The 13,229-nt window shown below is 41.9% G+C and overlaps 2 protein-coding genes across 4 annotated transcripts; both read left to right on the top strand.

Moving 5' to 3' along the window:
• Positions 1-289: 289 nt before the first annotated feature.
• On the top strand, positions 290-6,797 carry LOC136702393 (E3 ubiquitin/ISG15 ligase TRIM25-like). The gene is made up of 6 exons (XM_066677436.1): positions 290-901; positions 1,101-1,196; positions 1,341-1,574; positions 4,261-4,417; positions 4,597-4,653; positions 5,397-6,797. Exons 1-6 carry the CDS (start codon positions 311-313, stop codon positions 5,924-5,926), a joined length of 1,665 nt encoding a protein of 554 aa, XP_066533533.1. The 5' UTR covers positions 290-310; the 3' UTR covers positions 5,927-6,797.
• Positions 6,798-7,580: 783 nt separating this feature from the next.
• On the top strand, positions 7,581-12,768 carry LOC136702392 (tripartite motif-containing protein 16-like). 3 transcript variants are annotated; one of them, XM_066677435.1, is made up of 7 exons: positions 7,581-8,192; positions 8,362-8,457; positions 8,602-8,835; positions 9,011-9,170; positions 10,445-10,501; positions 10,829-12,193; positions 12,682-12,768. In XM_066677435.1, exons 1-6 carry the CDS (start codon positions 7,602-7,604, stop codon positions 11,356-11,358), a joined length of 1,668 nt encoding a protein of 555 aa, XP_066533532.1. In that variant the 5' UTR covers positions 7,581-7,601; the 3' UTR covers positions 11,359-12,193; positions 12,682-12,768. The 3 variants fall into 3 exon arrangements, with proteins under 3 accessions (XP_066533532.1, XP_066533530.1, XP_066533531.1); XM_066677433.1 differs by having other exon boundaries at positions 7,586-8,192; positions 8,338-8,457; XM_066677434.1 differs by lacking the exon at positions 12,682-12,768 and having other exon boundaries at positions 7,586-8,192; positions 8,338-8,457; positions 10,829-12,438.
• Positions 12,769-13,229: the final 461 nt, after the last annotated feature.

Raw genomic sequence — 13,229 nt, 5'->3', positions numbered from 1 at the left:
GGCTCTCTCTCTCTCTCTCTCTCTCTCTCTCTCTTCTCTCTCTCTCTCTCTCTCTCTCTCTCTCTTTCTCTCTCTCTCTCTCTCACTCTCTCTCTCTCTCTCTCTCACTCTCTCTCTCTCTCTCTCTCTTTCTCTCTCTCTCTCTCTCACTCTCTCTCTCTCTCTCACTCTCTCTCTCTCTCTCACTCTCTCTCTCTCTCTCTCTCTCTCTCTCTGAAACTCAGAATCAGGAAGCCACTCCTCCTCAGTTCAGAGGAAAACGAAACTGAACTCAGAGTGCTGCTCTCTCTCAGTCAGTGAGTGCAGGACAATGGCAGATGCCAGTATTTCAGTTGATCAGGATCAGTTTGTGTGTCCAGTCTGTTTGGATCTGCTGAAGGATCCAGTGACTGTTCCCTGTGGACACAGTTTCTGTAAGGTGTGTATTAACAACTGCTGGGATCAGGAGGATCAGACGGGAGTCTACAGCTGCCCCCAGTGCAGAGAGACCTTCACTTTGAGGCCTGTTCTACGCAGAAACAATGTTATAGCTGAAGTGGTGGAGAAACTGAAGAAGACGGAGCTCAGAGCTGCTTCTCCTGCTCACTGTTACGCTGGACCTGGAGATGTGGAGTGTGATTTCTGCACCGGGAGGAAACACAAAGCCGTCCAGTCCTGTCTGATTTGTGTGGCATCGCTTTGTGAATTTCACCTTAAACCTCATCTTGAAATTCCAGCCTTGATCAAGCACAAACTGGTCAAAGCCTCCTCAAAACTACAAGAGAAGATCTGCCCTCAGCACGACAAACTGATAGAGATCTACTGTCGCACCGATCAAACATGCATCTGTTATTTGTGTACGATGCACGAACACAGAGGCCATGACACAGTGGCAGCTGTAGCAGAGAGAGCTGAGAGACAGGTGAGAGCTGCAGTCTTTCAGAATCAGTAAATATTATTGTTTAAGGACTTTTCTCTTTAATATTTCCACTATTGGATTAACACTGTTCAGTTCACATGAGGAAATGTTACAGAAATGTATATGTATAACTCTCTGTAGTTAACCAGTGGAAACCTGTTAGTAAATGTTTGACCAGAGGTGTTCAATAAAATGTTCCCAGAGTGAGTTAAAGGAGGGGCGAGGGGAAACAGAGCAGAGAATCCAGGAGAAAGAGAAGCTGCTGCAGAAGCTGAAACAGGCTGTAAACACTCTTAAGGTGAGTAGTGAACACCCCTCAGTCACTCTCTCCTCCATTCAGACAGTGACCCAGTGGACAATAAGACGTCTAGAGACACAGTAAGAGAGCGAATGACAGTTGAGCTTTAAACTGACCTCCATCTGGTCGCTGTGTGTCTAACAGAGCTCTGCACAGACAGCGGTGGAGGACAGTGAGAGGATCTTTACTGAACTGATCCGCTCCATTGAGGAAAGACGCTCTGAGGTAACAGAGCTGATCAGAGCTCAGGAGAAGGCTGAACTGAGTCGAGCTGAAGAACACATTCAACAACTGGAGCAGGAGATCTCTGATCTAAAGAGGAGAGACACTGAGCTGGAGCAGCTTTCACACACAGACGATCACATCCAATTCCTCCAGGTAACGACCACTGTCTGAATCACAGAGGAACTCCTTTATATTAACAACAGTGATGGTGATTTTTCTTACACAATGTTTTTTTGATATATTGCTAATTATTTACACCTCAGTAGCAATCAGTCAGTCAAATGCTCTGATGGCATAAAGAAAAAGGTTATTTTCTATAAAGGCCACAGGACTGTAAAACCCCATCCGATCATTAAGCTCTAAATGAATTAAATTATTGTAAGCATTACCTGTCTACACCACCCTGCCCACATGTGCAGAGATTCCACATTCACACACAGATAGACAAACACATACCACTGAAAGCTGGATGAATGGCAGAGAAATGTACAACTGCTTGCACTGCTGAGCAAATAAAGAAAAGAATAATGGAGGTAGAAAAGTTTAACAACAAAAAGGGGCTGAAAAAATTCAGAGGGCAAATCAGACATAAAAATCAGCATAGTTTTCCAATGGTGGAGGAACCTGGGCATGGAGAAAGGCTGTTTTTCTTCTGGACCAATAATTATCTCGTTTGTATTGTATATGACAGTATATGAGTATTTACGGAGCCCCTAAAGGGACTGGGGAAAAAAAAAAAAAAGACTATTAATTTTGTGTTCCATCGCAAATACTTTGTGGGCTCCGCAGTAAAGTGCTTGCTGTTGATTATGTGCTTGCTGTGTGTGTCAGGTGAACTATGGAGCAGCTCGTTGAATTTTACTTTGGTCTTGGACTGAAATATAAAAACATAACATCTCTTCTCAGCAGAAAACATGGATGTGTCATTGGGGAGCGCCAACTGAAACGTTTGTTGCTGTGTTGTTAACTGCTATGAAGTGAGGATGAGAGAATTTAAAGTGCAAGCGCATGGACAAAGGTTACGTGAACAGTACAGAGACAATGAACACAGTTTCCAGTCAGTGGGAGAGAATGGAGAATGAACACCCGAATAAATGTGTAGCTATTGGTAGTGTATCTATCGCGAGCTCCACAGCCGTGTCTGGAGTCAGCGCACTGAGCCACATCTCTGTAAAAATCAGTCCGCAACGTGCCCTCAGATCTCTGTGCGTTGCGCCACTGCCTTACACCCTCCATCTTGTTACTGAATGACCGGAGTTTAGCGAGAGACTTTGCTTGGTAATGGTTTTACATTAAGATTCTTAGCTTGACCCCTACCCCAGTCAAAAACAATAATAATAATAAAACAAAACAGCCATCCACACTTTTACTTTCTTTCACGAAGCCGCCTACGTTTCATACAGCGGTTACTTTGGAGATACGTGCAGCTGCAGCGTTCTGACTAGCACTTTCAGGATGCTACTGAGCGTATATACATTTGTTGTTCACAACTTCCTCTGAAGTGAGGCAGTTCCTTACAGATGTATGAACAATTCGCACTGGCAACGAAAACTGTGTGTTAGTAGAGATAAATAAATACATATATAATATCTGTTTCAAGTGGCTGAATTTCCCTGGAAACTGCAGGGTCCTGATGTGTTGACTGAGCCACGAAGACAATTGTGTATCATAAAACATTTACAAAGGAGCGCAATGTATTTGCGAGGGAACGCAAAACTATTTGGGAGGGAACACAAAATCAACTGTCCTTTTTAATTTTTCCCCCAGTCCCTTTAGGGGCTCCAAAAGTATTTGATGTGTGTATTAGGTGATTTATTACATGAGAATGAGACATCAGGTAGGTGTTTGAAAATAGTGGATAGTTTGCACCTATCTCTCTCTCTCTCTCTCTCTCTCTGTCTCTCTGTCTGTCTCTCTCTCTCTCTCTCTCTCTCTCTCTTTCTCTTTCTCTCTCTGTGATTAATCAAGCAATATATGTTCATGTGTATTAGGGTAATAATAATAATAATAATAATAATAATAATAATAATAATAATAATGATGATAATAATAATATATTTCATGTATAAAGCACTGACAATATTAGGACAAAAACAAAAACAAAAATATATATCAAAAGACACGGCAATACAAAAGGGTACAAAACAGATCACACACACAAACTAAATGAAACATCTGAACTACAGGGCTACTTAAGATCGACAGTCATTGTAGCAGTTTTAGCAGCTGGTGGAAATGGACCACCATGGAACCAGCAGTAGCACACGTTGGTGAAGTTTTAAGGAAGTGTTCCCCCAGCCATCAACAGGAGCAGCACCAGAAAACCCTCCCACCACAGAGCACCGGCACAGGGACGCACTCCTCTGTCGAATCAGCAGCAGCTACCACCAATGTGAACAAACACTCCCTCTGGGACATTCAGCAGCAGCCACAGCAGGACACCAAGCCCACGCAACGGCAGCAGGCTTCTCTGTCTTCAGTCCTAGACAGTGTTAATTAAACAATAAAACGACTGAACAAACAAAAATAAAACAAGTGTCAGACACTGGCAGAAGCTGCAGTCACCAGACGGACGCCAGCGTGCTATGACCCAACATTGAAGAGTGACAGACAGACAGTAATGGATTCAGAAAGAGGGCTCAAGTAGTGGGTGGGACTTAATTTGTTCATTTGTATTTTTTACAAATAAATTTACACTTATTAGTTTCTACATAATCACCTACTCCAGCTTTAAATGTTCTGTGTTCCTTTCAGTGAGGAAGGTTTTATTTTCACCAGAAATGAATATGAGGGTCTTGTGACTCTTGCTTTTATGTGAAATCAATGTTGATTTGTGCAGAGTCTGCAGGCTCTTTGTGTCTCTTCTGGATCTGAGCACCCCCCCATCTTCATCAATCAAAATCTCTTGTTTGACGAAGTGAGCAAATCTCTCTCTGAACTGAAAAAGCAACTGGAACAATTCTGTGAAGAGAAACTCAACACAGTCTCTGAACAAGGTGAGAGTGTCCTGATGTGATGTAAATTGTTGGAAATTGAGTTTGTGCGACATTGTCCTCTGTAGCTGGAAGACATCTGTAGAATTCTGTAGAGTCTGATTCACTTTCTCTAACATCGGAACAGAACAGATTCTCTATGTTCCAGCTGTTCACTCTTTTATTGTGTTGTGACTCCACAGCTGCAACCGTTCAGATTGTACTCTCGGAACCACAAACCAGAGAACATTTTCTACAGTGTATGTAAAGCACACACACACACACACACACACATTCTTATTTTTTTGTAAGAATATTGAATATGAATTTATTTAACAATTACATCCATTCATCCATCCATTATCTGTACCGCTTATCCAATTTAGGGTCGCGGGGGGTCCAGAGCCTACCTGGAATCATCGGGCGCAAGGCGGGAATACACCCTGGAGGGGACGCCAGTCCTTCACAGGGCAACACAGACACACACACATTCACTCACACACTCACACCTACGGACACTTTCGAGTCGCCAATCCACCTGCAACGTGTGTTTTTGGACTGTGGGAGGAAACCGGAGCACCCGGAGGAAACCCACGCTGACACGGGGAGAACACACCAACTCCTCACAGACAGTCACCCGGAGTGGGAATCGAACCCCCAACCTCCAGGCCCCTGGAGCTGTGTGACTGCGACACTACCTGCTGCGCCACCGTGCCGCCTTAACAATTACAGCAGATGAATAATTATCGGGTCGTGTTGGTTTTAAAGCGTGGACAGTAATACAGCTGTCATATTTATAATATATGGGAATGTTACTCAAAGCAACACAACAGACTTAAAAAATTCAGGAAAGGGGTTTTACTGTGTTTAGGACCTTCAAGCTTTACAATCAAATCACTGCTGACTTCGGGGTCATGTTGAAAGAACAAACAAAGCATGAAATAAGAGCAAAATAATAATAAAATCTTAAAAATATGACTAAAGACACTTTGTTCTTCTGTAGATTTCTGTCGACTGACTCTGGATCCCAACACAGCTCAGAAAAACCTTGTTCTGTCTGAGGACAACAGAGAGGTCAGCTGCACTGACTCTGTCCAACCATACTCTGACCATCCAGAGAGATTTGACTACTTTTATCAGGTTCTGAGTCAGGAGAGTGTGAGTGGATGCTGTTACTTTGAGGTTGAGTTGAGTGGGACAAGCTATGATTTTGTATCAGTCTCGTATAAAAAGATCAACAGGAAAGGACATGGCAATGATGCTTGGTTTGGAGGTAATAATCAGTCCTGGAGTCTGCGGTTTTCTACCTCCCTCTCTTTCTGGCACAACAACATTGAGACTAAGATCTCAGCCCCGTCCTCCTCCAGAATAGGAGTGTATGTGGATCACGGCGCAGGAACTCTGTCCTTCTACAGCGTCTCTGACACAATGAACCTCCTTCACACCGTCCACACCACCTTCACTCAGCCGCTCTACGCTGGGATCCGTTTTTATTATAATGACTACACTGTGAAGTTCTGTGATCCAATATGAACATTAGTGAGAGCTTTAGTGATGGAGACTAACATCCTTCTGTTAAAGAATAGGTTCAAAAACGGCTCATGGCTTTTGCATCTTGAAACACTTCTTCTTCTGTTGTAGTTCTCACCTTAATGAAACAAGTGAGGACAGTTTTTCCAAAGATCAGACTCTAAGCTTCTGTTCTAAACAACTTCTTTGTTTGTAAACAGCAAATATTTTTGATTTTGAGAACTTACAAAAAAAATGTTTCAACCCTATAGTTCTGGTAATATTGTGTTTGTTTGTTTGTTTGTTTTGACATTCTGTGACATTATGAAGAAGGTATTGGGTTTCAGTAATTATAGTACATGTAATTAATTATGTAACTCTGTATATAATCATGTAACATTGTAATGACCTGCAAATAACTAATGTCAATCACACAGATCAAATCAACAATGATTCAGTCATCTAAGGGTTAAACATGTTTCAGATTTACACATCGCTCTGTGATTTTGGTGATTATTCAATAATTATTCAGCTTCTTTCAGAGGTGTCACACATTCATCAGAGTAAAACGACAGGTGGAGTCCGCTTCATTAAAGCTCTTTATCCACTACACGTCTTCACAGTGAACACAGAGAACAGCAGCTGTTCTAAAGCACCTTCTTCCTACAGACTTCCAGATCTTCCACAGTCTTCCCATGTCATGTCTTTAGGGTTGGGGTCCTGTGGTGTGTTCCAGGTCCAGTGCACATCTTAATATTTCTGCTGCTCTACCACACCTCACTGAAGAGCTTGAACACTCAGGTTCTGTATTCTATAGACTATTTATTCAGCTCCTCTGCTGTGTGCTGTTCCTAACAGAGAATGTGGGATGTATCTGTAGGACACTGATTCTCTTCATGCGTTAATAAACTAATAAATGAAACACTGCGCTGTGTCTGGTTCTGATTGGATCTGTGTACAACACAGTAGAGTCTCTACAGGTGTCTGACTGTATTCAAAGTACATTCTCAGTAAAAAAGGTATGATAGAGGTACATTATTGGTTACTAAAGGTATAAACACTGTAAATGAACATTTAAAGATACAACAGTGCTGTTAAAGTCCAGTTGTGTTCCCTAAAGGTCCACTACAGTCTCTTTCCCAAAAGGAGAGGTGAATATTGGTAAGATTTCTTTATAGAACTGTGGTAAATAAAACAACATAAAATCAGTCCTGGAGATGAAATCAGGCGAATGAAATTAACACACGTTTGAAAACTACATTTATAATAGAATAAAGATAAATTACGTTCCCTAACTAAATAAATATATGCCCTTGAGGGTACCACCACAGTGAGAGTTTTTCTGACAGTGTACAATGTGAGACTTCACTGCTGCTCCAGTGTTGATTTCAGAGTTTGCTGAACGGTGTTTACTCCCTCCTCTGGTGATTATGTCCAGCTTCAATGATTTGAGTCATAAGCAGATAGTTATCCAAAGCAGTTTGTACACTGGCACGTTTTGTGAGAATGGGCAATGTGGCTTTAAAACAGACACTCCTACTTAGTAACTCCATGTAATTTGATCCTGCTCTCTCTCTCCCTCTCTCTCTCTCTCTCTCTCTCTCTGAAACTCAGAATCAGGAAGCCACTCCTCCTCAGTTCAGAGGAAACGAAACTGAACTCAGAGTGCTGCTCTCTCTCAGTCAGTGAGTGCAGGACAATGGCAGAGGCCAGTATTTCAGTCGATCAGGATCAGTTCGTGTGTCCAGTCTGTTTGGATCTGCTGAAGGATCCAGTGACTGTTCCCTGTGGACACAGCTTCTGTAAGGTTTGTATTAACAACTGCTGGGATCAGGAGGATCAGACGGGAGTCTACAGCTGTCCCCAGTGCAGAGTGACCTTCACTACGAGGCCTGTTCTATGCAGAAACAATGTTATAGCTGACGTGGTGGAGAAACTGAAGAAGACGGAGCTCGGAGCTGCTTCTCCTGCTCACTATTACGCTGGACCTGGAGATGTGGAGTGTGATTTCTGCACCGGGAGGAAACACAAAGCCGTCCAGTCCTGTCTGATTTGTGTGGCATCACTTTGTGAATTTCACCTTAAACCTCATCTTGAAATTCCAGCCTTGATCAAGCACAAACTGATCAAAGCCTCCTCTAAACTACAAGAGAAGATCTGCCCTCAGCACGACAAACTGATGGAGATCTACTGTCGCACCGATCAAACATGCATCTGTTATTTGTGTACAATGCACGAACACAGAGGCCATGACACAGTGGCAGCTGTAGCAGAGAGAGCTGAGAGACAGGTGAGAGCTGCAGTCTTTCAGAATCAGTAAATACTATTGTTTAAGGATTTTTCTCTTTAATATTTCCACTATTGGATTAACACTATTCAGTTCACATGAGGAAATGTTACAGAAATTTATATGGACTCTCTAAATATTTGAGCAGAGATGTTCAATAAAATGTTCTCAGAGTGAGTTAAAGGAGGGGCGAGGAGAATCAGAGCAGAGAATCCAGGAGAAAGAGAAGCTGCTGCAGAAGCTGAAACAGGCTGTAAACACTCTTAAGGTGAGTAGTGAACACCCCTTAGTCACTCTCTCCTCCATTCAGACAGTGACACTGTGGACAATAAGACGTCTAGAGACACAGTAAGAGAGCGAATGACAGTTGAGCTTTAAACTGACCTCCATCTGGTCACTGTGTGTCTAACAGAGCTCTGCACAGACAGCGGTGGAGGACAGTGAGAGGATCTTTACTGAACTGATCCGCTCCATTGAGGAAAGACGCTCTGAGGTAACAGAGCTGATCAGAGCTCAGGAGAAGGCTGAACTGAGTCGAGCTGAAGAACACATTCAACAACTGGAGCAGGAGATCTCTGATCTAAAGAGGAGAGACACTGAGCTGGAGCAGCTTTCACACACAGACGATCACATCCAATTCCTCCAGGTAACGACCACTGTCTGAATCACAGAGGAACTCCATCTTCTTTAATGTTCTGTGTTCCTTATGTTTCACCAGAAATGAATAGTAAGGTAGTTGTTTCTGTTCACAGAAGAGTGTAGTTTGTCTGTAGCACTTTATTATCATTGTTTGTTTGTTAAATTGATGTTGATTTGTGTAGAGTCTACAGGCTCTTTGTGTCTCTTCTGGATCTGAGGACTCCTCCAACATCTTCATCCGTCAAAGTCCCTCATTTAATGAAGTGAGCAAATCTCTCTCTGAACTGAAAAATCAACTGGAACAATTCTGTGAAGAGAAACTCAACACAGTCTCTGAACAAGGTGAGAGTGTTCTGCTGTTTGATCAGTGACAGGGTGAAATGAGGTGTGTGTGGAGTGTTAGAGTGTCTACACTAGAGAACAGTGGCGGATGCTGGCCTTTCAAGGAGGGGAAGCTCAATTTTGGCCTACATCATAAAATGTGTCAGTTTATTTATACGTAAATTCTACCCTCTGTTTCTTTTCAAGAAAATTATCTGTGACCCTGTCGTACCAACAGGACGTCTTTTCCAGGGACTTGACTAGTGTCCTCTGAATGGCTAGCAGAGCTAGGCTGCTTAAACGGCCTTGGCCCATGTGAAGTGTGTCCGCCTGTGAGTGCTTTGTGATGGTGAAGGGGCTCAGCAGCACCCGCTGGACAGAAACTGTGATAGAAGTCAGAAAGATTGCTAGAAGTCAGTCTCCAAACACAAGCAGCTACAAACCCCCCACTAAAATAGAAGCTTGATTTGTCTCTAGTAATTTTAAACAAAGAAAATGCCTCTAAGAGGTTTAAGAAAGTCTGGTTCAACTCAGAACAGAATGAAAATTTAATGCTCCCACGGATCTTTACACCAAACGATCTCTGATTTTGCTGTCAATCAAAAAGGGATTCAGCCTCAGACAGATCATCCAATCATCTTGCAGAAGCTGAGCGTTCGGGCCAACCGAGGCCAGCCCCATGCCCCATAGACCCCCAGAGACGCTGAGCGTCCGATGGGCGGGACAAAGCCCAGCATTTATCCAATGACTCATCTCGTTTCGCTGCACTTCGCTGCTTCGCTATTGAACTCTGTGGAGGCTCAGCTTCTACACTGTTTAAAGCACTGTGAAGCTGTGGGAATGATTGAGAGGAAAGCCGCGTATTTTCCAGTGATAAGAAGCTGATTCTGAACGAAAGTTGAGCGTGTTGTAGTGCATATTTATTCAATGACATGTACACACAACAGTATATATTTGATCACTTATATTTTGACATTTTAAGGGAAGCTGAGCAATCGCCTCTGCTAGAGACTGACACAGAATCAGAGACACATTTCCCCAGTCTGTTGTATTTAGGTTGTTTTAAAAGTCTGGATGGGGATTTTGAACTTTCCAAACTCCAGCCAACTACACACGTCCTAAACACACAAGGTCTACATGAGAAACTGTCTGCAGTGCCTCTATAGCTGGAGGATATAGCACTCCACAGTTTCAGCTTTAAATCTGTAGAGTCTGATTCACTTTCTCTAACATCTGAACAGAACAGAGACTCTGTTTTTCTGCTGTTCATTCTTCAATGTGTTGTGTCTCCACAGCTGCAGCCGTTCAGATTTTACTCTCGGAACCACAAACGAGAGAAGATTTTCTACAACGTACGTAAAGCACACAAACACACACACACACACAGCACACACACACAGCACACATGCACACACACACACACACACACACTTTTGTAATAACTTTTTTCTTTGTAATATTCTGTGTTTCTGTTTGAAGGGATTGTGAATTTAAAGACATTAGAAAAGAGCAACAGCTGATGAATTGTAATGAAGTTATGTAATTTATTTACAGGGGAAAGACTTTTAAAGTAGTTTTCATACATCTCAGACTTAGACATTTTAAATGTATATATTACATCAAAGGAAATGAGGTAAAGTGGTATTAAAAGTATAAACTGAAGTCTTGTTCTTCTGTAGATTTCTGTCGACTGACTCTGGATCCCAACACAGCTCAGAAATACCTCCTTCTGTCTGAGGACAACAGAGAGGTCAGCAGCACTAAGTGTGTCCAACCGTACTCTGACCATCCAGAGAGATTTGAACACTATTATCAGGTTCTAAGTAAGGAGAGTGTGAGTGGACGCTGTTACTGGGAGGTTGAGTTGAGCAGTAAGAGCTATGTTTACATAGCAGTCTCGTATAAAGAGATCAACAGGAAAGGACAAGGAAATAATGTTTGGTTTGGAGGTAATGATCAGTCCTGGAGTCTGGAGTGTTCTACCTCTTTCTCTCTGTTTCACAACAACATTAAGACTAAGATCTCAGCCCCGTCCTCCTCCAGAATAGGAGTGTATGTGGATCACGGCGCAGGAACTCTGTCCTTCTACAGCGTCTCTGACACAATGACCCTCCTTCACACCGTCCACACCACCTTCACTCAGCCGCTCTACGCTGGGATCCTGATTTATTATACGGGCCCCTCTGTAAAGTTCTGTGATCCAATATGAACATTAGTGAGAGCTTTAGTGATGGAGACTAACATCCATCTGTTAAAGAATAGGTTCATAAACGGCTCATGGCTTTTGCATCTTGAAACACTTCTTCTTCTGTTGTAGTTCTCACCTTAATGAAACAAGTGAGGACAGTCTTTCCAAAGATCAGACTCTAAGCTTCTGTTCTAAACAACTTCTTTGTTTGTAAACAGCAAATATTTGTATGAGATTTTGATTTTGAAAAAGTACAAAAAAAATATCTTTCAACCCTATATTTCTCGTAATTTTTTGTTTGTTTGTTTGTTTTTTACATTCTGTGACATTATGAAGAAGGTATTGGGTTTCTGTAATTATAGTACATGTCATTAATTATGTAACTCTGTATATAATCATGTAACATTGTAATGACCTGTAAATAACTAATGTAAATCACACAGATCAAATCAACAATGATTCAGACATCTAAGGGTTAAACGTGTTTCAGATTTACACAACTCTCTGTGATTTTGGTGATTATTCAATAATTATTCAGCTTCTCTCAGAGGTGTCACACATTCATCAGAGTAAAACGACAGGTGGAGTCCGCTTCATTAAAGCTCTTTATCCACTACACATCTTCACAGTGAACACAGAGAACAGCAGCTGTTCTAAAGCACCTTCTTCCTACAGACTTCCAGATCTTCCACAGTCTTCCCATGTCATGTCTTTAGGGTTGGGGTCCTGTGGTGTGTTCCAGGTCCAGTGCACATCTTAATATTTCTGCTGCTCTACCACACCTCACTGAAGAGCTTGAACAATCAGATCCTGTGTTCTATAGACTATATGTACAACTCCTACTCCTTTCTACAACGTATGTAAACACATACAGACACACACACACACACACACACACACACACACACACAAATTATTTCATTCATTTTGTAATGACTGTATATTAAAGTCTTCTTTGTAATATTCTGTATTTTTACTTGGAAGAAATTTGTATTTGAAAAAATTAAAGAGTTACCGCTCTTTGATTGATGAATCATAATAACGTCAAGTTAATTTCTTTAACAGGTAAATTCAGAAAATTCAAGAAATGGGTTTTTACCATGTTTTGGACCTCAGCCCTTAAAGTTTTGTAATCAGATCATTGCAGAGTTTTGTCTGAATCCAAGAAAAATAATAAAGCCCAAAACAATAAGAATAAAGAAATATAGAAAAAGTCAAATAATTATGGAGTTTAGTGTTTGAGATAATGACATTTCATGTTATGAAAATATGAAAAACATAAAATGTTACAACCACAGAAATATAAAAAAACATAATACTTACGTGTGCTTTGTTCTTCTGTAGATTTCTGTCGACTGACTCTGGATCCCAACACAGCTCAGGAAAACCTCATTGTGTCTGAGGACTACAGCGTGGTCAGATATTGCCAGAGTGTCCAGGCGTACTCAAAACATCTGGAAAGATTTGACTACTATTATCAGGTTCTGAGAAAGAAGAGTGTGAGTGGACGCTGTTACTGGGAGGTTGAGGTGAGCAGTCAGAACAATGTTTCCATAGCCGTCTCATATAAAAAGATCAACAGGAAAGCACAAGGTAATGATGCTTGGTTTGGAGGTAATGATCATTCCTGGAGTCTGAAGTGTTCTTCCTCTCTGTCTTTCTGGCACAACAACATTAAGACTGAGATCTCAGCTCCATCCTCCTGCAAAATAGGAGTGTATGTGGATCATGGTGCAGGAACTCTGTCCTTCTACAGCGTCTCTGACACAATGACCCTTCTACACACCGTCCACACCACCTTCACTCAGCCGCTCTACGCTGGGTTCTGCCTTCCTGCTATTAAGTTCTCTTTGCAGTTGTGTGATCCAAAATGAACTTCACTGATAGACTGA

Source organism: Hoplias malabaricus, chromosome 7, assembly GCF_029633855.1.
Source record: "Hoplias malabaricus isolate fHopMal1 chromosome 7, fHopMal1.hap1, whole genome shotgun sequence".
In the NCBI taxonomy this organism is placed as follows: Eukaryota; Metazoa; Chordata; class Actinopteri; order Characiformes; family Erythrinidae; genus Hoplias; species Hoplias malabaricus.
This window is presented reverse-complemented; position numbering and strand designations above follow the sequence as displayed.